This window comes from Geotrypetes seraphini, chromosome 2 (assembly GCF_902459505.1).
Source record: "Geotrypetes seraphini chromosome 2, aGeoSer1.1, whole genome shotgun sequence".
In the NCBI taxonomy this organism is placed as follows: Eukaryota; Metazoa; Chordata; class Amphibia; order Gymnophiona; family Dermophiidae; genus Geotrypetes; species Geotrypetes seraphini.
In genome coordinates, this window is record NC_047085.1 from 223,164,691 (window position 1) to 223,188,705 (window position 24,015).

Genomic DNA, 24,015 nt, shown 5'->3' on the forward strand with positions numbered 1-24,015 from the left:
TTCGCCCTTTTTGCCGCTGCCGCACATTGCGTGGATGGCTTCATCGACTTGTCAATCATAACTCCCAAATCTCTTTCTTGGGAGGTCTCTCTAATTATTGCCCCGGACATCCTGTATTCATGCATGAGATTTTTGTAACCTACATGCATCACTTTACACTTATCCACGTTGAACCTCATCTGCCATGTATATGCCCATTCCTTGAGCCTGATTATGTCATGTTGCAGATCTTCACAATCCCCCTGTGTCTTCACTATTCTGAATAACTTCGTATCGTCTGCAAATTTAATCACCTCACTCGTTGTACCAATGTCCAGATCGTTTATAAAGATGTTGAAGAGCACGGGTCCAAGCACTGAGCCCTGCGGCACCCCACTGGTGACGCTCTTCTAGTCCGAGTATTGTCCATTTACCCCCACTCTCTGTTTCCTATGCTCCAGCCAGTTTTTAATCCAAATGAGTATTTCACCCTCGATTCCATGTCTCGCAATTTTCCAAAGTAGTTGTTCTTGCAGAACCTTGTCAAACGCCTTCTGAAAATCCAGATATATAATGTCGACTGGATCACCCTTGTCTATCTGCCTGTTTACTCCCTCGAAGAAGTGCAGCAAACAAGTTCGTCAAACAAGATCTGCCTTTGCTGAAACCCTGCTGGCTAGTCTCATCAGACCGTGTCCGTCAAGGTGATCAATGATGCAGTCCTTTATCATCAACTCTACCATCTTTCCCAGTACCGAGGTCAGAATCACTGGTCTGTAGTTTCCTGGATCTCCCCTTGAAATTTTCTTGAAGATCAGCGTAACATTCACCACCTTCCAGTCTTCTGGAATCTTTCCCGATTTAATGTCAAAAGTATCGCTGGCATACAGGATTGCTACAGTATTGTTTGACTTGGAGTTTTTGGCTCCCCTGAAGATGCTTCAGCAAAACAGGGTACTCCTATAGGGAAGGAAATTATTTTTCTTTCTTTCTTATTGGACTGCACCGGTCTGATTGAGGAGCAACTGGATTTCTATGTGGAACAATCTGTAAGCTGCAGTTGGAATCTGTCCGAGTGTGTAGAGATGTTTATTGCCAACAATTACTGATAGAGAAGTGACACTTCTGTAGAATTGATTGTGCAGTTTAAAAGTATGAAGAATAAACATTGGGACTATGTTTAAGTAGCAACTGAGAAGAACAGAGCCAGTATGCTTGTTAACAGTTCAACTGAGTATATTTGAATACTTTATGAAGTTTTTCCTGTTGTCTGGGAGGAAGTTTAATTGAACTGAATCAATGTGTTTGAGGAGCAGCTGGAGTTCTCCATGGGACAATTTATATGCTGCAGCTTTAATCGGCTGGAGGAAAACTGATGCTTGATATGCTTATTGTTGATAACTCCTAACAGATAAGTGACACTTTTGCAAGCATTGATTACAGCATGATAGGAAATCCTTCTCCTCCTCTTCCCCCCTCTCATTAGAATTATGGATGAAGGGATTTGAAAAGTGATACAAGCCACTCTCATCAGCATGTGTAATCTGTAAATTCAAAAATCAACAATCAGCAAAAATGCTTTGCTTCTCTGATACTAGCTTCTCCCCCATACCACAGTAGTGAAATTGCTAAGTGCCTTTGATTTATTCTTAAATATCTCAACTGATTGGAAATAGATTTTGCTACTTGATGCATTTTCTCTAGACTTGAGCACTGACTTTATGATTTAATTATTGGAATTTAAACTGTATTGACTGTTTCTCTATTTATTTATTGTGTGGTGTAACTGCTCTGTCTTCTATCCTAGACAACATGCTTCCCCTAGGGGAAAAAAAGCTGTTTCTGCCTGGCTCTGATTTTAGAGTGGATAGACTCTTCAGACTGAATCTTGTCTTTCGTACTACTGGACAAGCTCTGCAAGGTTTATTTCCCATTGCAAGTCCTAGACTAGAAAGTAGCTTAAAGGTTTAATGTGCAGTTGGAGACTATAGAACAGAAACTGCTAGCTAGAATTATTGGGGATATTTGGAATTAAAAATTAAAGATTAAAGAAAGAAGAGGTAAATGATCTGGAACGACCAGTGAGGTGATTAAATTTGCAGATGATGCTAAACTGTTCAAAGCTGTTAAAATGCATGTAGACTAAAAAACTGAGGGGCAGACTTTAAGAAATTGGAAGACTGGATATCCAAATGGCAGATAAAATTAAATGTGAACAAATGCATAGTGATGCACATTGGAAAGAATAACCCAAATCAAAGTTAACAGATGCTAGGGTCCGCACCCAAGAAAAAGATTTAGGTTTCATCATAGACAATATACTGAAACCTTCTGCCTGTGTGTGGCAGTGACCAAACAGGATGTTATTATTTATTAGAAAAGGGATAGTAAACAAGACTAAGAATGTTATAATGCCTCTGTATCGTTCTATGGTGCGACCTCACTTTGAGTATTGCATTCAATTTTGGTCACCATAGCTCAAAAAATACAGAAGAATTAGAAAAGTTTCAAAGAAGAGTGACCAAGATGATAAAGGGGATGGAACTCCTTTTGTATGAGGAAAGACTAAGAGGTTAGGGCTCTTCAGCTTGGCAAAAAGACAGCTGAGGGGAGATATGATTGAAGTCTACAAAATCCTGAGTGGTGTAGAATGGGTACAAGTGAATCAATTTTTTTACTCCATCAAAAATTACAAAGACTAGGTGACACTAGAAGTTACAGGAAAATACTTTTAAAACCAATAGGAGGAAATATAATTTTCACTCAGAGAGTACTATAATTAAGTTCTGGAACGCGTTCCCAGAGGATATGGTAACAGCAGTTAACATACCTCATTTTAAAAAAGGTTTGGACAAGTTCCTAGAGGAAAAGTCTATCGTCTGCTATTGAGACAAACATAGGGGAAGCCACTGTTTGCTCTGGGATTGGTAGCATGGAATGTCGCTACATTTGGGGTTTTGCCAGGTACCTGTAACCTGGTTTGGCCACTTGGAAACAGGATACTGGGCTAGATGGACCAGTGGTCTGACCCAGTATGGCTATTCTTATGTTCTTGAGGGGGTGGGATCAGATAAAGTAAAACTTAATTGTGGCGCAATCAGCAAAGAGAAAGTCTAGTGGCTCCCGACATGCAACTCTACAATACAGCTTATCAATTAGAGACTGTACTGAGGAAGGGGGAAGATGGCCTACACCTTTATATCTTCACAAATCTACTGTGAATTGGTGAAGCCTTTAGACCCAAGGTATGTAGTACAGGCACCCAGTAAGCAATTTCCTGCGGGGCAAAATAGAAGTATCCTGATAAAAGCCCTCGAGGCAAACTTGAAAGTGTATAAGACTCTGTAAATACTACATCCTAACTGCCATTGATGGGAACATCAGATTTCAAGGGAGGCCTAGCCAATGCATACCTGACATAGTGGAAAGAAAAAGGAGTAACCCAGGTCAGATATGAAGCAAATGATGAAAGTCAAATGTCCTCCCTAGAAAGTTTACAGACTACCTATGGTATTTCAGAACAAGACTGGTTTACAAGCTATCGACAAAGAGCGAAGGGAAGAACTAGAGAAGTGCTTAGCTATTTCTATAAGAAAGCAAGTAAGAAAAAGAAAAATAGGCAAAGAAATCAATCCCTCCCCATAGCTTGTTGCTTGCTTGCAGTTATTGGTTTGGGGGATAGTTTTTGGTTTCACATAAGGCCTCTGTCCTATTCAAGATGATGTTGATGTTCACCTTGTGTTTAGCGGTTTGGTGTGGCCTAGGGGGCTAGCACCCCAGTCCCTTGGTCAAGTGCTTTGCCCTTAGAATGCTCTGCTCACTCTTCAGGGCAATGAGGTTGGCTTGATCTGCATGCCAGGTTGCACTCAAGTCTAATTTCTTCATTATTTCTTGGACACTTCATATTAGGGCTGCTATTTTTCTTTTTGTAGGCACTTTGCTTTCCCTGCTTAGGGGTGGACAACCTGTTCCCCTATATGTGTACAGGTATGTGATTTCCACATTTGGTAAGTTGCAAGTCACTGGGGTGCGAGAAACTGTGTCAATTTTTGAGCAATATTGTTCCCAGATTCTGCTATCACAATGAGAATCCACAAATTCAGTATCTTTCATTCTCGTAAAATTCATTTTTACCTGCTTATTTAATTTCCTTAAGTTTTGCTTGATCAGTCCAGGACCCACCCTGGAACAGACTTCTCTTATTTTGGGATGGCTTGATGTTTGAGGAAGTTTAATATGGTTCCTGCTGGCAATTCCTGGAAGCTGATCTGTAACAATGAAAGGTCCTGGCTACCACTAGTTGTGTTGCACAGTACACCCTTATGGTACACTGGTACTGCCTGCTATGTGGATGGGTTATGGCAAGTCAGCATTCTAGGTAGCTCTTCAGGGTGGCATAGATTAGCATTTCCAGTCTCATTAAACAAGGGTAAACTTCCAGTGACACTCAGATCCCTCTTATGATTAACCCTATTGGGTCTCCCTGTCTTAGCCTTGCTGCTTGACCCCCCCCCCCTTCTGTGAAAGTCTTTGAATAGTGTTCTACCGCAAATTCGCGGTTCACAAATCGCGGACCTGGTCATTTGCTGTCTGCTCCGGCCACCTCTTCCTGTAGCAAAGTCGGGCTATACCAATCAGGAGCTGCGTGTCAAATCAGCTCCTGATTGGTGTGGCCCGACTTTACTACAGGAAGATGCAGTCGGAGCAAACCACAAGCGATTTCCTTCACCCGCCGGCACTCCAGCTACCCTCTCCTGCCTCTCTAGCTGCCCCTCTCCTGTCTCCCCTGCCTAAAAACTGCATTTGTGGTTTTTCAAAATTCGCGGGGGGTCCTGGAACAGAACCCTTGTGAATTTCAGGAGAGTATTGTACTGCATCTTTTCTAACAGAATTACCGGCGTTGCTTTCTGTTCTTTTAAATAGCTAGTACACCAGTTATTTCTGCACTGTGATTTAGTAAATTCAAAATAAATAAAATGCTTCAAATCTGTGCTCTAATGTTGTGCTTTACAGCTCCATTGTAAAGCTGTGTGTTAAGGCTACACTATATTTCCTGTGATGTCTCATATGATGGTATAATGCTCCTCTAGAATTGATTTGCTTTGTCAATAGTATCCTTGGGGGTGGGGTCCAGAGTGTAATTTCACTGAATTTTTGATGTTCTCTGCTTCTATTTGCTGGTATAAGGACACAGCCAATTTTCTGGGCTGGTCTAGCCAAACTCAATGAAAGAAAAGGTCTCCAGTTGGAAATATTAACTTGTTTGCCAGTTCTTTCTGACAGAAATGTTTAAAACTGGTTTTAAATAAATGCTATTGATCACAAAAATATTTTATTGGAATGTCTGCTGTATTGTCCAGTTTACTAAATCATTCTGCTGTTCGGGACCTCTTTCTGCTGACAGTATCCTTTCAGTTTTTATTTCTTCTAGAGCTTCAGTTCTTCAGTTTGGATCATGGATATTAACACGAGGAACCAGGCAAATAGGATGGTATATACAAGAGGAAATACAGTACAATATTTTATTGGTCTAAACAGCTTACTATGTAGTACCTGATTATAGCATGTAAGAACCCCAGTAGCATAAATAGGAACTGTGGCTTTTGTAAGCACCCCATTTCCTGCTGTAGAATCTAAAATAAGAATACAAAATGTAATTAAGAAACTGAAACCCACATAATTTTCAATCATACAAAAATATACATGAGATCTACGAGTGTGCGCATGCAAATAGATCTCATGCACATTCATTGGGGAAATCCTGAATAACCAAATGGCTTGTAGCTTTTGAGGACCTCACCTGATCTAGACCTATAATGGACCGAGCACAAAAAAAATAAAGGAAACTTTCCTAATGTGATTCTCCCTCCTTCTTTACTATCAAGATATTTTAGTTCCAACTTTCCCTTTAACTATCTAACCATATTGTATTTTACGTCTGTTTATGTAATGTACCCCCCATTCTTTATATTTTTCTTTTCCCCCATTTTATTGTACACCACTCAGTACTATAATGAGCGGTATATCAAAATTTAAAAACAGCTAAACACTAAAGAGCTATTAAGAAAAAGTACCACATGACAGCAAGAGAACCAAGTAGAAAAACTTATAAAATTTAGTGTAACAAGTGAAAATATCATGCTTGACATGACCTCTGGTAACAGTGGCAGGTGGGAAATGCCATGTATGAGTCATGAGACAGCGCAAACACTTTAGCACCTCTAAACTGGAGCGCTTTACTGTGCAGGCTCCATATGTTACGTCACCCATGCTGTGGGGATTTGATATCCTAGTTTCCAAGTTTATTAATTTTTGATATACCATCTATCAAATATTGGCTAAACAATTTACAATAAGTATTATATTATATAATAAAATAAAGCTTATAATAAACATAAGATCAAAAGGAGGGCATAATAGAAAAAAAAAGGTGTGGGGGGTGGGGGTTCTGGACAGATTGACCCAACATGAATTGCAGGAAAGAACATTATGTGGTTAAATTACATTGAGATAAAAATAAAATGAAAGGGGGAGGGGGAAGTACATAGGGAAGGGGGGGGGGGTCGCTTGGGAAAAAAAAGAAAAATAAAGGGGGAAGGTCCTTGAGAAAAAAATGTTGAACAGTTCCCTTTACAGTTCATTTTCATTCTTCTCTGGGATTTAAACCTACTATCATATTAAGTCTACCAGGCTGCAGATAAAGTACCTAAAAAACTGCACTGTCATATTGGTAAAATGCAATAATACTCATATCTGGACTATATGATGTATAAGTCTCAAGTTACCTAGGAATACACTAGTGAGCAGGATAAATATGTAGCTACAATTAATCTTTTTCTTTGGAAAACAAATGATCCTTTTAGTGGTTTTATTACCCTACCCAGTTGGTATCTGAGGTACAGAACATGTTACATTTTACTTCTTACCAATGTTTTCCTCTGACAATCTTAAGATTTCCTGGAACTGTGGTTTTACCTGTCAAAATAAATAAACAATGAATCTAAAGTAAGTACAAAATTTTAAACCACATTTACTCAAGGAACATTTCATAAATTTGAATGGGGTGTGTGTGATGTAAAAAAACAAACAATATCACAGACAATAATCAAATAAAATATTCTAATCAATATATATAATACTAAACTTTTAAGGAATCCAATCTTAATCATAATATTAACAGAACAACTCTACATTTCCTAAACAGTAAATGGTGTCACAGTTACTAAGATATACTGCGTGACCTTAGAATTACAAGGTTCTAAGTGACAATTTTCAGTATTTTTAACTCCGATGACTTCCGGGTTCTATCTGACATGTTGATGTTACAACACTCACGAGGATTTATTGCAACTTAACTGTTCCTTCATTTCATAAGACATTACATGGTTCTATGTACAGAAATTAGTCTATGCATGGGATTACAAGGTTCTAACTTTTGGTACAGTTAGAACCATGCACTTCTAAGGTCACGACTGATCCACAAAACTGACCCAAGTATGACAATAGCACGTACAGGACAAATTAATTTCAGACAATGGTGTAGCTCTTTTTGAGCAAATCTTTGTACACAGCATAACATACACCTTTAAATATTGAATGGAAATTCTCTTTGACCTGACTTGCTCTTTATAATCTGCATTGGCTCCCAGTGGAAAAGTGATATATTTTGCCAGCTAATAGGCACACAGTATTTGAGGTGCAACCGTATCATAGAGCAGTACAAGGACAATATAACATTTTCATCTTTGTTTTCCATGCCTTTCCTGATAATTCCTAACATTTTATTTACTTTCTTAGTAGCCGCCGCACATTGAGCTGAGGGTTTCAACGTATCCTCAAAAATGCCACCTAAGAACATAAGAATTGCCGCTGCTGGGTCAGACCAGTGGTCCATCGTGCCCAGCAGTCCGCTCACGCAGCGGCCCCCAGATCAAAGACTAGTGCTCTAAATGAGTCCAGCCCCACCTGCGTACATTCCGGTTTAGCAGGAACTTGTGAATCCCTGGAGGGTGTTGTCCCCTATAACGGACTCCGGAAGAGCGTTCCAGTTTTCTACTACTCTTTGGGTTGAAGAAGAACTTCCTTACGTTTGTACGGAATCTATTCCCTTTCAACTTTAGAGAATGCCCTCTTGTTCTCCCTACCTTTTCCTGGGCAGTGACTCTTAACACAGAACCTAGCATCCAATAGCTATAGTTCCACATGCATCATTTTGCACTTGCTCACATTAAACGTCATCTGCCATTTTGACGCCCAGTCTTCCAGTATCAATTTGCAATTTTTCACAATCCTCTTGTGATTTAACAACTTTCTGTCATCAGCAAATTTAATTATCTTACTAGTTATTCCCATCTCCAGATCACTGATAAATATGTTAAAAAGCAGCGGCCCCAGCACAGACCTCTAGGGAACCCTACTATTTACCAAAATTATATACAGGATGAAAAAGACCATATGCTTCTTTGAAAAATATCCTTCTCAAAAACAATTTCAAAAATCTTAATCTAAATTATTCAGAGGTGTTATTCTACTGTGAAAAGCTCCTAAACACCTTGGTACCTTTACAATTGTTGGGAGCAGGAAGGGTGCCCGGTCCCTCCTGCTCCTTCGAGGCAAGCTCCCAGCAGGCTCCCATCTTCTGGAGCAGGAGGAGTGCCTGGATCCTCCTCCTGCTCCTACACCACTGAAAATCTTCGGGAGGAGAAAGAAAGTCCTCCTCCTCCTGCTCTCTGGCCAGCCGTCACCCCAATAGCGGTCTTAGGCCTCGCTCCGACGCATCATCTGATCCTTAGGGAGGAGTCTAGGGAAGTCCCTGATTGGCCATTGTTTTGGCCAATCCAGGTGATTTACTACTGTTCAATTTGACCCATTACATCAGTGGTTCCCAACCCTGTCCTGGAGGACCACTAGGCCAATCGAGTTTTCAGGTTAGCCCTAATGAATATGCATGGAGCAGATTTGCATGCCTGTCACTTCCATTATATGCAAATCTCTCTCATGCATATTCATTAGGGCTATCCTGAAAACCCAATTGGCTTACTGGTCCTCCAGGACAGGGTTGGGAACCACTGCATTACATCATCCAGTGTTACAGAGATTTGTATGAGTTTCTCTGATTCATCAGAATTGAATACAATTTCCAGCACCAGTATCTCCCCTACATGTTCCTCAGTGAAGACTGAGGCAAATAATTAATTTAATATCTCTGCTTTGTTTCTGGGGAAGTAAAAAGAGTATGCCTGGCTTTGTATCCTGCTATCTTGAAATGCCTGCTACAGATAAAGAAACTGTTTTCTCCAATGACAAGCAGGATACTGCAATCTTCACAATAGGAATTTCCTAGGCAAAGGTTATCTTCAACAGGAAAAAATGAAATACAAATAGAAGCACTACAACAGGCAGACACCAAGATTATTTTTTTGTTCTCTTAGGTTTCCATGGCTGGCGTCATTCATGATTGTTGCAGTTGTTTGGGTCTCGCTGCATCTGGTTAGGTAGAACTGACATCAGCCATCATGCTGTAAGTCTCTTCAGGGTGACTGAGGCAGAAAAATCTTTTGGTCACAAATTTGAATATTGGTAACCAAAAAAAATTTCCTGCCTCAATCACCTCAAACCCCAGTCAATCAGGTTTGAGGGCCCACTAAATATACTACTACTACTATTAATTATTTCTATAGCATTACCAGACGCACGCAGCGATGTACAGAGTCACAAAGAATAAGAAAACAGTCCCTGCTCAAAAGAGCTTACAATCTAAACAGGCAAGACAGACAAACAGGATGTCATGGATACAGTTAAGGGGAACGGTTAATCAGCAGGCTGGGTTGGAGGGCAGAGGAATAGGGTTAAGGATTGAAAGCTATATAAATATAAAGACAAACTACAGATCTCACAGCTCACCCTGAAAAAAGCCACAGCATGATGGCTGAAATGTCAGTTCTACCTACCCTGCCGTGGCAAGACCTGGAGAACTGCAACGATCACCAAGATTATTTTGGTGGCAATGAGTCATTATGTTTGTTCATTTTATTAAAGGCAGCCTGAAATTAAAAGCAGGCCTAGGGGAATGGAGTTAGATTCTAATTCCCAACTGATCAAACTTACTGTCACACTGGTAGTCTTGTGCTAGACAAAAATGTGAGGTAAATGTGTAAACATGCATCCATGCTGTAGCCCTGCAAATCTTTTCTACTAAGGCTGATTTGAAGTAGGCTGCTGATGCTGCCATAACAGAAACGTGATAAAGTCGGTAGTTTTCCTACCATTCATGTGCTCTCTCATGGTGCGGTTGATTGTATTGTATTGTATTGCATTGTTCACAGCTGAGTTGGCTTGATTCTGTATTTCTTATATGTGCATCTTGTATGCCCTTTGTTACTCCTATTGACCTCAGTAAACATGATTTCAAAAAACAAAGAACAAAAAAACCCCCCAAACAAATGATACCATAATGGACAACATGGAAAAACATTAAAAATTAGTAAAACAGAATTTAAAAAAACCAACCAAAATATCAAATTACAAAAGAAAAGGAAAAACATTAAAAATTAGTAAAAGAGAATTTCAAAAAACCAACCAATAAATCAAATTACATTAAAAAACACACATGCAGAGAGGATGGGGGAGTGGCCAAGATGGCGGCGCTAAGCTAGACACGTCGAGAACGCTCTCGTTCGTGGGGAAATTTTTCCTTTCAGTTATGCCGCATACAAAAAGAAAGGGCAGTGTTAGGGTGCCTACCTCCTCAACATCTGCGGCTGCCCACAACCAGCGAACGATTGAGCAGTGTCTAGCGACACTTGCTCAGAGAATAGGTGAGTTAAGCCCTGCTACGGGAGAGATTTAGGGGCGATCAATACTGTCGGGAACAGAGATCTCGCTCTCACCCATACCGGATGTCCCGCCTCCCTGTCCGGCTGACGCTGCTGCCCTGGAAGCGGTGAACACAGTGGCTGGAGATGCATCTGAGGTTCCTGCGGAGGAAGGATCCATGGCAGATGAGCCTCAACCGATGCTTACCAGCTCTGGGGAGTTATTCCCCAACTGAGAAGACACTTTGGTAGCCATTCTGAAGATGCTCCAAAGAGTGGATATTGCAACCAGGAAGACTTCAGCGGAGGTAAAAGCCTTGGGGATGAAGTTGGATAATTTTATAAAAAAAATCTGAACAAACCAATATTGAAACCATGAATACTTTAACTAAAATACAAAATGAAGTACAATCTTTGCAAACTTATAAGACTGCTGCAATAAAAGATAGTGCTTTGCTACACCGGAAAATAGAGAATATAGAAAATTTCAACCGATGGTTAAACTTGAGGATTTTGAACTTTCCTAAAACTCTGGGTATTTATTCAAATGAAATGTTAAAAAAATATGCAATGGAAATTTTGTTCTATTCCTCTGAACATATTCCGCCATTGAATAAAATTTACTACCTTCCATTGCCCAACAAATCTGCCCAAGAGCTTGAGGAAGGAGAGAAGATACAGATCCCTCAGACGGACTTGAACAATATTATCTGCAATCCTATAAGAATCTATTTCTGAGGTGGCGAAGAAAACTACACTACTGATTTCCTTTGTTTTTCAACAGGACCTGGACTCATTTATGAAGTTATATTTTAGGTTCTCAAAATCTTTGTTTTATGGGAAAAAAATATGGGCATATATGGATGTCACGAAGATCACCCAGGAGAGAAGGAAACAGTTTTTGTCTTTGAGGCAGGAAACAATAGCTTTGGGTGCCTCTTTCTTATTAGCGTACCCCTGTAAGTGCATTATAAAATATGCACAACTTAAATATGTATTTTTTCTCCCTGATCAGTTAAAATCCTTCTTGGAACTGAAAAAGATGGCTTTAAGTTGACCCAGTGTTAAGAGATAGCAAGTAAAGTGTTGCGTTATAGCCTTTCTTTGGAATATTTTTCTTTTTATAAGCCTCAAGTTGTTTTCTCAGCTTAACCCCCCTCTATTTGTGGTCTAAGGAGGGATAATTAATTATACCACTTTTTATTTTGCTTGTACAGTCAAACCTTGGTTTGCGAGTAACCCGGTTTGCGAGTGTTTTGCAAGACGAGCAAAACATTCTTGCAAAACTTGTCTTGCAAACAGAGTGTTGACTATATTTGCGAGCCCCCCCCCTGATAACCGGCATCGCTAACCCCCGCTCGCAAAGGCCCCCTGCTCGAACCGGCACCCTTCCCCCCGTGCAAACCACCACCCCCCTCCCAAACAACTTAAAAACTTACCCCCCCCCCCGCCCTGGCAATGGCACGCAGTCCACAGGACGTGCCGGTGCCGCTAGAAGATCTTCCTGCTTCTGCCAGCCTTGAGCATGCATCTGCGCATGCTGAAGGACTTCTAATTCTCCCTCTCGCCGAGATTCTCGGAGATCTCTGTTTGTGGCTTTGGCTCAACACCAGCTGTATCTGGCCCCAGATACAGTTGGTGCCCCTTTCCAATGTCACGGAGGATAGCGCTCCTCACACTGGGGGCACTTGAAGGACAATGGCAATCTCAGTACCCTTGGTGCAATGCTTTTGAAGATGTGTGATGCTGAGTCATTCCAGCTTCCTTAATGACCAGCATCACGATTTCTCGGGCAGCAATTGGATAATGACCAATCCTGATGACCTCTATAGATGCTCAATATTGAGTGAGATCAAGACACTCTCTATGTTGATGCATCTCCAGCATTCACTGCAACTCCAGGGCCCCTGCAGACTGATGGCAATGAGGTAGTACCAGTTTTATATGCTTCAATCATCTTGCACTGTTTCTCATTGACATAAATCCTTGTCAGATATCTGTAAACATGAAATACAATGAAAGGCATCATAATTGGGGCCCAACCATTGCAGGAAATATGTGTATTTATGATAGATATGGTCCTGTGGCACTGGGAGCAATTTTTAAAGCTGCTGAAGGATTTCTTTTTGGACATCCAATTCACAAAAATAACTGCAATGAAATTAAATGACTCGATGATGAAAAATAATCTGAATGGGAGATCAAGTCCTACATTGACTTACACTGAAGTGACAGAATAAAAGGAAACTTCAAAACTAGCAAAAAAAACAAAAAAAAAACCCCAAAAACAAGGAAGCTACTTGGAAGAGAACCAAACAGTGACAGGAACCTACAAAATTTGACTGAAAAAAAATTAAGAAATAAAGCTCTAAAGAAACTGCAACAAAAATGCATTTGGATGGCTCCATGGAAAACTTAAAACTAGCATGGACCCTAGCAACAGCAGCAAAACAATGATGGTATAAGTGAATGATTGAACTGTCTTAAAAGTTCTGGAGTCAATGCTGGGATAAAAGTTCTTTCATAGGGCTATGTCAGATGATGCCACCCATGTTGTGAGGACTGGTGTTATCCCAATGTTCTTCAAGCCAAATATACCCTAGGTCAGGGGTCTCCAACCTTTTTCACCTCAAGGGCTGCAAAGTGGTAATGAGAAAGCTCCGAGGACTGCAAAGACACCCCCCTCCCAGCGGGTGGCATCCTCTCACATCTGTCCTCAACTCAGCACTCCAAATCTCTCAGCAAGTTTAGGAATGTTGCTTCTCTAGCCTTCACTCACTCTCTCTCAAATCCCCCACCTCCTCCAGCCTTCACCCACTCTCTCAAAACCCAACCTCAAACCTTCACACCCACTCTCTCTCAAACGTCCAATCTTCACTCACTCTCTCTCTCTCTCTCTCAAACCCCTGCCTCCAGCCTTCACTCATTCCCCCTCTTCAAAAGTTGTGTACTAGGAAGGGCTTCTCTACTGCAATTTGGCTCTGCATGTAATCTTGAGTTGCGCAGTGCAGGACGCTTGGAAGTCTCCCAGGAATTTGACATTTCTTCTCTTTCCATACTCAGTATCTCTTCTCCATGTCCTTTTATTTCTCTATGCCAAGCATCACCCCTTTTTCCCTTATCCCTTCATGCATCCAGCTTCTACTCTCTCTGGTCCAGCATCTTTACTATTCTCCTCCTATATCCCAGGTCCAACATCTCTCCCTTCTGCCACGTCCAGAGTGTTTCCCCTTTTCTTCCCTCTCCTATAATCCAGCTTATCTCCCTCCCTACAATAAAGAAACCTCCTCTGTTTGTGTCTCTCTCTCCTGACAACTTTTGTCTCTTTCCTCCCACCATCCAGTATCAGCTCATCTCTTAATCTCTCTTCCCACAACTCAGCAGCACTCTCCCCTCTCTCTCTCCTCCCTCTTTTCAGCTCACCTTCATGCAGCCTTCCTAGTAAAATCAATGTGAAAACACATAGGAAAATTTCTCAGCACAAGTTGCTGCCAGCTCTGCCGGTCAACCTCCAACATATGAAGTTACATCAGGGAGGGGCGAGACCAAGAGAGCTAGCAGTGGCACAAGCAGAAAAATAATCCTGAGCATCTTATTGTTTCTGCTTCTGCTGGGGACCTAAAAAGGCAGCAAGAGAGAGGGGAAGATCACACTTCGAGCTGGGGAGGCTTACCTTTCTCAAGCCTCTTATATGGGGGCACCTGAGGAAAAACTGCAGGAGGGAGGAACAGAGAGCATCTGCGAGTGACTAGCGGCAGTAGAAAATTGGCACTTATTTTTGCTGATTTCTATCTTGCTGGGCGCTGTGTATTCTTTGCTGATATTAAGGTGTATGCGTATCATGTTTTGGGAGCCTACGGTCTCTCTTGCTTGTGCTTGGAGAAACAAATTTACTATAGTTGGAATGAAACTTAATTTTATCCTTAATTTCAAACTCTCTCTTCTCATTCTGCAATTGTTAAAGCAGATACAAAGAAAACTACAGTGCAACCTTGGTTTGCGAGCATAATTCGTTCCAGAAGCATGCTCGTAAACCAAAGTGCTCGTCTATCAAAGCGAGTTTCCACACAGGAAGTAAGGGAAACTTGCTTGATTTGTTCCCCCCCCACGAGGCCACCGGCGCTGCTCGTTCCACTCCACCCCAAAAGAACCCCCCACCCCGAGGCCAGTTTGCGAGTGTTTTGCAAAACGAGCAAAACACTCAAGCAAATTGTGCCTCTCAAACCAAGCGTTGACTCGATTTGCGACCCCCCCCCGAGAAACGGCATTGCCCCCCACCCGTGAGCCCCCCCTGAGAACCGGCATCGCCCACCCGCCCAAACCCCGATCTGGCACTGTAGTTTTCTTTGTATCTGCTTTAACAATTGGGTGGGTGGGTGGGCAATGCCGGTTCTCAGGAGGGGGGGGCTCGCAAATCGAGTCAACCCTCGGTTTGTGAGGCACGATTTGCTTGAGGGTTTTGCTTGGCTCCCTATCTGCCATCGAATACAAGTGTGTTCATTCTGCTGCCCATCAATATCTCTCCTCACTTCTCTCTCCTTATACACCTCCCAGAGAACTCCATTCCTCAGATAAGTCACTCTTAACGTTACCCTTCTCCTCCACTGCCAATTCCAGACTTCGTTCCTTTCATCTAGCTGCTCCCTATATCTGGAATAAATTACCCGAGTTTGTCCGTCAAGCCCCTTCCCTTGTTTAAAAGCAGACTGAAAACCCACCTTTTTGATATAGCTTTCAATCTTTAACCCTACTCCTCTGCCCTCCAACCCAGCCAGCTGATTAACAGTTGCCCTTAACATATCCATGACATCTTATTTGTCTGTCTTGCCTGTTTAGATTGTAAGCTCTTTCGAGAAGGGACTATTTTCTTATTCTTTGTGACTCTGTGCAGCACTGTGTGCATCTGGTAGTGCTATAGAAATAATTAATAGTAGTAGTCTAATATAATAAAACGGTAAGCCGCGCATGCACACTTCCTATGCGTGCGTCCGTTTTCCGTAAGCTGTAGCTAGGAAGTGTGCATGCGCGGCTTATGGTCTGGCCTCGTGGCCAGAGTGCATATGCGGCGGACAGATCGTGAAAGCACAGCATAGCCGGCGACTCCTCCCCTCCCGCCCTCACTCACTGCCAAAACCACCACCTCCTCCTTCTCGCCGGCTCACCCGCTTCACCCGCTTTTAAATACTGTCTTAACGCTGGCTTTGCTGTCTTCTGTCCACTGCGGCCCGCCCTCTCTGACTACTTCCTGTTTCCGCTAGGGTTGGCCGCAGTGGATAGAAGATGCCGAAGCCAGCGGCTGTAGCCGCCGATCTCCGTTCCTCCGGGGGGGGGGGGGGGTCTGGGAGGAGAGGGATCGCGGCCACTCAGCGCCCCCACCGAGGAGCCCAGCAACTTTCCGCTGCCCGGGACCCGAATCATTTGCCGCCCCCCCCTCTTCCCTTACCGCGGGCCCGACTGGCGATTTAAGCAGCGTGTGCAACAGTCTTCACACGCTGCTTTGGGCCCTTCTACTGCCCTGATTTGCTCCGGACGTGCTAGAGTAAATCAGGCCAGTAGAAGGACCCGAAGCAGCGTGTGAAGACTGTTGCACACGCTGCTTGAATCGCCATGTATAGTCTTGCCTGCGGGAAGGGAAGGGAAGGGGGGGCCGGCAATGGACTCGGGCCCGCGTTTGTAGTCGTGACTTTGGGAAGGGAAAGGGGGTAGAGGAAACGCTAATGCTGCTGCACAGGGAACTGGTGTGGGGGGAGGGAAATGGAAGGGGGAGGGAATGCTGCTTTGGACAGACAGACAGAGGGAGGAAGGGAGACAGAAAGACAAGAAGAAAGACACAGGGGCAGTGCACAGGGAACTGGTGTGGGGGGAGGGAAATGGAGGGGGAGGGAATGCTGCTTTGGACAGACAGACAGAGGGAGGAAGGGAGACAGAAAGACACAGGGGCAGGTGCACAGGGAACTGGTGTGGGGGAGGGAAATGGAGGGGGAGGGAATGCTGTTTTGGACAGACAGACAGAGGGAGGAAGGGAGACAGAAAGACAAGAAAAAAGACACAGGGGCAGGTGCACAGGGAACTGGTGTGGGGGGAGGGAATGCTGCTTTGGACAGACAGACAGAGGGAGGAAGGGAGACAGAAAGACAAGAAGAAAGACACAGGGGCAGGTGCATAGGAAACTGGTGTGGGTGAGGGGGAGGGAATGCTGCTTCGGACAGACGACAGAGGGAGGAAGGGAGACAGAAAGAAAAGAAGAAAGACACAGGGGCAGGGAGATATACAGAAAGACAAACAGACAAAGGGGGCCAGGGACAGAGACAGACAAAAAGAAAGACAGCGGGAGTCGCGTCAGGAGGGGTGCGGGATGCCGCAGAGGGAACTTTTCCAATGTGTGCAACTGGGCGGCTGTCGGGAGCCTCTGATCAGGGGCAGAGCAAGGTAAGTGTATCATAGAGATAAGAAGGAGGTGGGGGGAGAAAAAGGAAGGGACGCCTACTGCTAGACAGGGGGGAGAAGGAAAGAGGTGCTGATGGACAGGGGGGGTGAAGAAAAAGGAACGGAGGCCTAATGTTGGACAGGGGGGAGGAGGAAGGTGCTGCAGGACAGGGGGGAGGTAAAACAAAGGGAGAAGGGCTGCTGCTGCATAAGGATAGCTGTGAAGGGGTGGTGGTGGACACAGGGGAGGTAAAAGGAAGGGAGAATGGACAGGGGGAGCAGGCAAGGGGTGGTGATGGACAGCCAAGGAAAAAGAAAGACAGAAAGAAAGAAAGCGGCTAAGGAGAGAGAGAGAGAAAGAAATAGAGAGACACACACACATATATTCTAGCACCCGTTAATGTAACGGGCTATAAGACTAGTAGTAGTATAAAATGGTTCATTTAGTAAGGATAATATTGTATTTTAACTCTGGTGAGCATGAAATTCTCTTTCAGCAGTTCTGGGACTCATGTATCAGTAAATTTGTCCACAATCTAATGCAAAAGGATTTTTTCCCCAATTGGATCTTAAAGGGAATGGATATATATGCAGATTTCTCCCATTGACTGGAATTTAGAAAACAACTCATTTAATATATAGACTCATAAAGCAGCCACAATTTGGTGACACTAAAGCAAATCTCTTATAACACAACCACCATTCATTGTAAAAATAATATATCACCTTAGTGTTGGTAAAAATTTTCCCAAACGTTCTGCACAGTCGCCAAAAAAACCTGGAGAATTCATGGACACAGGCATTTGAAGCAACATTGATTCTGCCGACTATTTCTATAAGTTGTGGTAACCTATGGAAATGCAAAAAGTTGAATAATTTTTTTAAATCTGTCTAGTGTGAAACCCACTTTCATACAGTTGCATATTACTGTGCGATTCCAAAAAATTTAGAAAAAAATTATCACTTATGAAAATAGATTTATAGAATGAATTACAATTATATACACAAATTTGTCCCAAGACAAGCAGACTACTATAATTTCCTAATATATAAAACTGTGTTAATAAACATTAATTAATAATAGAAATAGAAATAAGGGGATATCTCTTTACTGAACTAACTCCTTTCTCATGTCAGAACAGGATATCATAATAGCTGTATACTGTCCCGACCTTAGGAACGAGGTTGTGGCCTCTGAAACCAAATTGAAAAATGTATTTAGTCCATCCTTGGCTCAGATGAGTGCTGGAGAGGCTGTGGGGAGGAGGGTATAGTTGAACATATCTGGTGGTTTTGCCCCCTAAGGCGCAACTTTATTGGGATAGAGTACTACACTTAATTGGGGCAGTCTTAGACCATACTATACCTAAGACCATGGAGTGCTACTTAGTAAATGTGGAACCGACTTCCTTGCCTGCCCGACAGCGGAAATAGAAACAGAAACATGACGGCAGATAAAAAGGCCAAATGGCCCATCTAGTCTGCCCATTCGCAGTAACCATTATCTCTTTCTCTCTCTGAGAGATCCCACGTGCCTATCCCAGGCCCTCTTGAAATAGACAGTCTCTGTTTGCACCATCTCTTCTGGGAGACTGTTCCACGCATCTACCACCTTTCTGTAAAAAAGTATTTCCTCAGATTACTCTGGAGCCTATCACCTCTTAACTTTATCCTATGCCCTCTCATTGCAGAGTTTCTTTTCAAATTAAAGAGACTCGACTCATGCACATCTCTACTTAACTCATGCATATGGGTTCATCTGGCTCTTATGGCCAGCCGGCTTGTATTGACCTCTGCCTAGAAACAGACAGATTTTCTGGCATTTCACGTGCTGTTAGCAAAAGTGAATTACACACAACAAATGTCTAAACTGACTGCTCTCCAGAGGAATCAGTTGTAGAATTATTGTAAATCTGGGGTGCATATGACTGTTGGCATAGTGCCCACCCTGAAACTGATCTTGTATCTTTGTTTTGAGGCACAGATCTCATTTAATGGGAGGGGGGAGGGGTAAGTAAGGGTAGGGGGGTAAAGTTTGCAGAGGGAGTATGATCTATTATAAGGACATTAGCTTGTATCAAAGAATACAGGTGCATTATGGTTGATTGTACTGTTCTCTGCTGAAGTGTTTGTTTTACGTTGATGCAATTGTAATGTTTTTGAATGGCTTAATAAAAGTTTTAATTTAAAAAAATGTATTTAGTCAAATAAAATGGTATCATGTTATCCAAATTTTGTTTTATTTGTATTTGTTAACTTATAGCAACTGAAGAAGGCTATTCAGGAGGGGTTCCCTGAATGGAAAAATCTTAACAATCAGTATAGTCTGGAATTCTTATGCTTTCAGGCGGATTTCTTGGGTCACCAAGCAGCACAGTGATATAAATTAATACAGTGGTACCTTGGTTTAAGAGCATAATTTGTTCCAGAAGCATGCTCTTAAACCAAAACACTCGTATATCAAAGCAACTTTCACCATAGAAGATAATGGAAACTTGAACAATTCGTTCCACCAACCCCCCCCCCACCGAGGCTACCGGCGCTGCTCCATCACCCCCTTTCCCCGCTCTAATCGGCATCGCACCCCCCCGAACCAGCATCACAACCCTCCCCCGCGAACGCCCCCCCGCGAGAACCGCAAAGCACCCCCTTACTGAAAGCGGCATCCGCCCGCCCTTTCTCCCAAGCACGGTCCTTACCCCTTCTGCTCATTGTAAGGGTGCGATGCCGGTTCGGGGGGGAGGTGCTCGTACACCAGAATATGCTTGGTTTGTGAGGCAAAAGTTTGCTGAGTGTTTTGCTCGTCTTGCAAAACACTTGCCAACCGGGTTACTCGCAAGTTCCACTGTATCTGGATTTATGAATAAAAACCAAAGAATGGTCTTCGAGACATTTGGAGCATTGAGATTAAGCATCAAATTTCTGCGTCTCAATGGCCACGAATTTGGTCTTGGAGAATGAGATGTAAAGTGTCTGCATCTATGAGACAAACTTGGTTCTTTTTGTTACATAGAGCATTTTGGACCCCAGTTAGATTACAAAAGTTGGATAGCTCTAAAAGTTGGATAGCTCTAAGTCTAATAGATGCTGGTATTGTAATCTGGAAGCAGGAACTTTAGATCATTTATTATACTTTTTTCCCTGTATCAAGGCCTTTTGGAAAACAACTTGGTCACAAATTAATTCTTTATTGGAAAGCCATGTAGCTCTATCATATGATACAATCCTATTTGGAACGTCAATGAGAATAAAGAGTCAAATTTCTTCAAATAATAATAAACTTTTATTAATAATGACAGAAGTCGCCATTCAGCATATCACCAAAAATTGGAAAAACTACACAAGACTTAATTACACCTTCTGGTGGAATTCATTGTGTCATATATATAAAATGGAAAGAATAATTGCTATACAAAAAGGGAATTATAATAACTTTAAGAAGATTTGGGGGCCATTGACTACTTATTGTAATGATTAGACGCCTTTTTACATTGAAAGTATAATTATGGGAGGGGGGTTTATAGTTATAATATAGGTTTAATCAATAATTATGAAGACAGCATATATATGTTAAATTTTTATTATAATATCTGTGAATAGGGTGGGTGGGGGAAGGGGATAATTTATGTACTTCAGATGATAATAGAAAGAATTTCAAGTGATGTGTATGAATTAATTGATGTAATATTGTACACTTGATGGAAGATGAAAAAAATGAATAAAGAATTGGAAACCCCCCCCAAAAAAACAAACAACTTATAGCATAATGATTGGAGTATGTCAGTTTTTTAAAATGTATTTCTGCTATCTTTATATTTTGCAACGCACATCATTTTTTTCTTCCTCCATTGTCACATTGTGACTTCTTGAGAGTTCAGTTCAATATTTATTTACGTATTTCCATTTTTAAAAAAATTTATGCTTATTCCATCCATTTTATTACTACATAAGTAACCCCTTTGGAGCCTGGGGCAAAAGTTGCAAACTCTGATCTACAATACCAGATTGAGCAGAAAACATCGCCTTCGGTTTCCCCTCTTCTGGGTCAGCAAGGTTCACCAGCATGGGGTCTGAACCACACACTACTCCAATTGTGTTACATTCAGGTGAAGTAGCTATTTCCCTGTCACTGTAGAGCTTACAATTTAAAGTTTTGCACCTAATTCAATGGAGGGTTAAGGGCTAGATTCACTAAGCCTACGGATCCGATCCGATCTGTGAGCGATCCGATCCTTGGGCGGGAGGCAAATTCACGAAGTGTCCTCATGCAAATGAGGATGCTCGGAATCATGCCCCCAACTGACTGCACAGATCGCTGAATAGCGATCTCGATGCATGCACAGACCATCTGTAGCAACCTTTTTTTTTTTTTACTTTACTTTTTATAGTGAGCCCGTGGTTTTAACCTGCTTTAAACCCGTGGGTTAAAACCACAAGCTCGGACTGTGGGAGAAGGTCAGGAGAGTTGGGGCAGAAGCAGGGTGGAGATCGGGGCAGAGAGAGCAGGAGAGGATGAGAAGCAGGGCAGAGATAGGGACAGAGAGAGCAGGAGAGTCGGGGCAGAAGCAGGGCAGCAACCAGGGCAGAGAGCAGGATAGTCGGGGGCAGAGCTCTGGAAAGTTGGGGTAGAGAGAGGAGAGCCGGGGCAGAAGCAGGGTAGTGATCAGGGTAGAGCAGGAGAGTCAGGGGCAGACAGCTAGAAAGTTGGGGCAGAGAGCAGGAGAGCCAGGGCAGAAGCAGGGCAGAGAGCAGGATAGTCAGGGTAGAGAAAGCAGCAGAGTCGGGGCAGAAGCAGGGAGGCAATCAGGGCAGAGAGCAGGACAGTTGGGGCAGAGAGCTGGAAAGTCGAGGCTGAAGCAGGGTGCCGATCGGGGCAGAGAGCAGGAGATGCAGTCAGAAACAACATGAGCGACTGATCCCAGCAGTCACTTGTTTGTTGATCGGCCAGCCCACTCGGTGTTCCAGTTTTTTGTTAGTTAATCGCTGCCTGCCTACTTTACATGCCATTTCCCCTCATTTGCATGCGCAGATCAAATCGGATTGGAGGATGATCGGCCACGAGGTTAGTGAATCGGGTCGGAGGGAAATCAAGTCATTAAGTGGTCGCAAAGTGGTCGAGACTTGATCGGTGGGCTTAGTGAATCTAGCCCTACGTGACTTGTCCAAGATTTCAGGGAGCAACAATGGCTTCCCTGGTTCTCATCCTGCAGCTCTAGGTACTGTGATACAGATAACACTATCTATATTACCTATTCTTTGTTAATTCAACTGCTTACTAAAGTCTAGCTGAGCAGGAGCCTGGTGGCTATTTGGCAACCTATAAAAAACATGGACAGAGAAATTATTTTACAGTTGCCAGAAACCTCAAGATTTGGTTACAGTGCTGCTGAACATTACAATTTACATGGTCAACAACAGATTAGGGAGCTAAGACTAACTGAGAGCCAAGTGTTAAAGTACCTGCATATATTTCCAGAATACTGCAAATGTTTTTCTGTTTTAATATGATGCATTGTTTTGATTTTCATGGTACAAAGTGCATAATACCATCAGTTACACAGGTACTGGGGGAGGCAGCTAGTGGACAGTAAAGGAGTCCCTCTCTGCTGTGTTCAAATGTGCCCCTAGTGTCCTCCCCCCCCCCCCTTTTTAAGAGTGGTACTTGTACAGGGGGCTGTGTTCCCTCTAAGCGGTGCTATACATCTAGTAGCTGAAAAAGCAAACTATAAATGATAGTTAATTAAATTTTTCTTTGTGTAGTTGTGGTTACCATTATATATTGTTAGTAAGATTATACTGCATGTATATGAAGGATGAATGGAAGAAATGGCATTCCAATTAGTATTATTATGGGGGTGGGGGTAGAGTTTGAGCACCTCCAAGCAAAAAGGTGTTCCGATGCCCCTGTCTACAGTTATGTGAATTTTTAAGTGCTAAAATGGGGTCAAAATGAATATAAGTTTGGGAAACTAGAGACTTGTATAGTTTGTATCAGTATATGGCAGTCTAGTTTAGGATGGGTTAGAAAGGACTTCAACAGCTGCAACATGAGGCAGTCCCAGACAGACTTTTATGGTTTAAGAACCACAAATGACAATACAAACTCATAGGCTGGAGTGAGATTTGACAGCAACTCCAGTAGTTGGAACATAAGGACAATGCCATGTGGACTTCTAGGCTTTTATTAAAGTACCCTATGGCTTTCATTCTGAAATTTATTTAAAAAGCAATGAAAAGGACAAAATGTTGTTTGTAATTATTGTTCCAATTTTTCCTTTTTTTGCAGTTTTTATTTGATAGCCCATGCCACCATAGGGAATATATATCAACCAAATAAAGAATAGTTTTAGTCTCCGATAAAATGCTATGTCTAATCCTTAAAATGCTGAAGAAAGATTTGAACAAGAAATTCACAATTTCTCCAACTAATCGAGCAACTGTGAAAATTGATTAGGTGATGTTTAAAGAAGAGATTTAAAGCTCAGTGAGAATGAAAGATGCATTTTATTGGTAAGTACTATAGTGTACACATGGCTTGATTTACCAAGCCTTTTCTCCCATACTGTGTATATGGGAAAAAGATTTAAACATTTGGAATATTTGACTGCAAACTAAACCACCACCTCTCTCTCAACAAGAAGTCACTTCATGTGAACCGATAGTACTACAGTATTAACCTTTCTGACATTTTACTGGATACTTGGACATATATGTACAAATAAAACTTTAATGTGTTTGGTGGTGAGCTGTAGGAGACAATATATCAAACCTCTTTTGGTGGCCAATTTTGTTTAGG

At 42.3% G+C, this 24,015-nt stretch overlaps 1 protein-coding gene across 11 annotated transcripts in view; it reads right to left on the reverse strand.

Moving 5' to 3' along the window:
• The window catches only part of RELCH (RAB11 binding and LisH domain, coiled-coil and HEAT repeat containing), a 403,047-nt gene that overhangs the window by 148,733 nt on the left and 230,299 nt on the right, over positions 1–24,015 (reverse strand). For all 11 annotated transcript variants that reach the window (XR_004538476.1, XR_004538477.1, XM_033934993.1 and 8 more), the window contains 3 exons: positions 17,946–18,069; positions 6,906–6,954; positions 5,533–5,612 (listed from right to left, as the gene is read on the reverse strand). Coding sequence is in view for 9 of the 11 variants with exons in the window: in XM_033934993.1 (XP_033790884.1) it covers positions 5,533–5,612; positions 6,906–6,954; positions 17,946–18,069 (253 nt within the window). In the remaining 2 variants the exon portion in view is untranslated. The remainder of the gene's footprint in view (positions 1–5,532; positions 5,613–6,905; positions 6,955–17,945; positions 18,070–24,015) is intronic.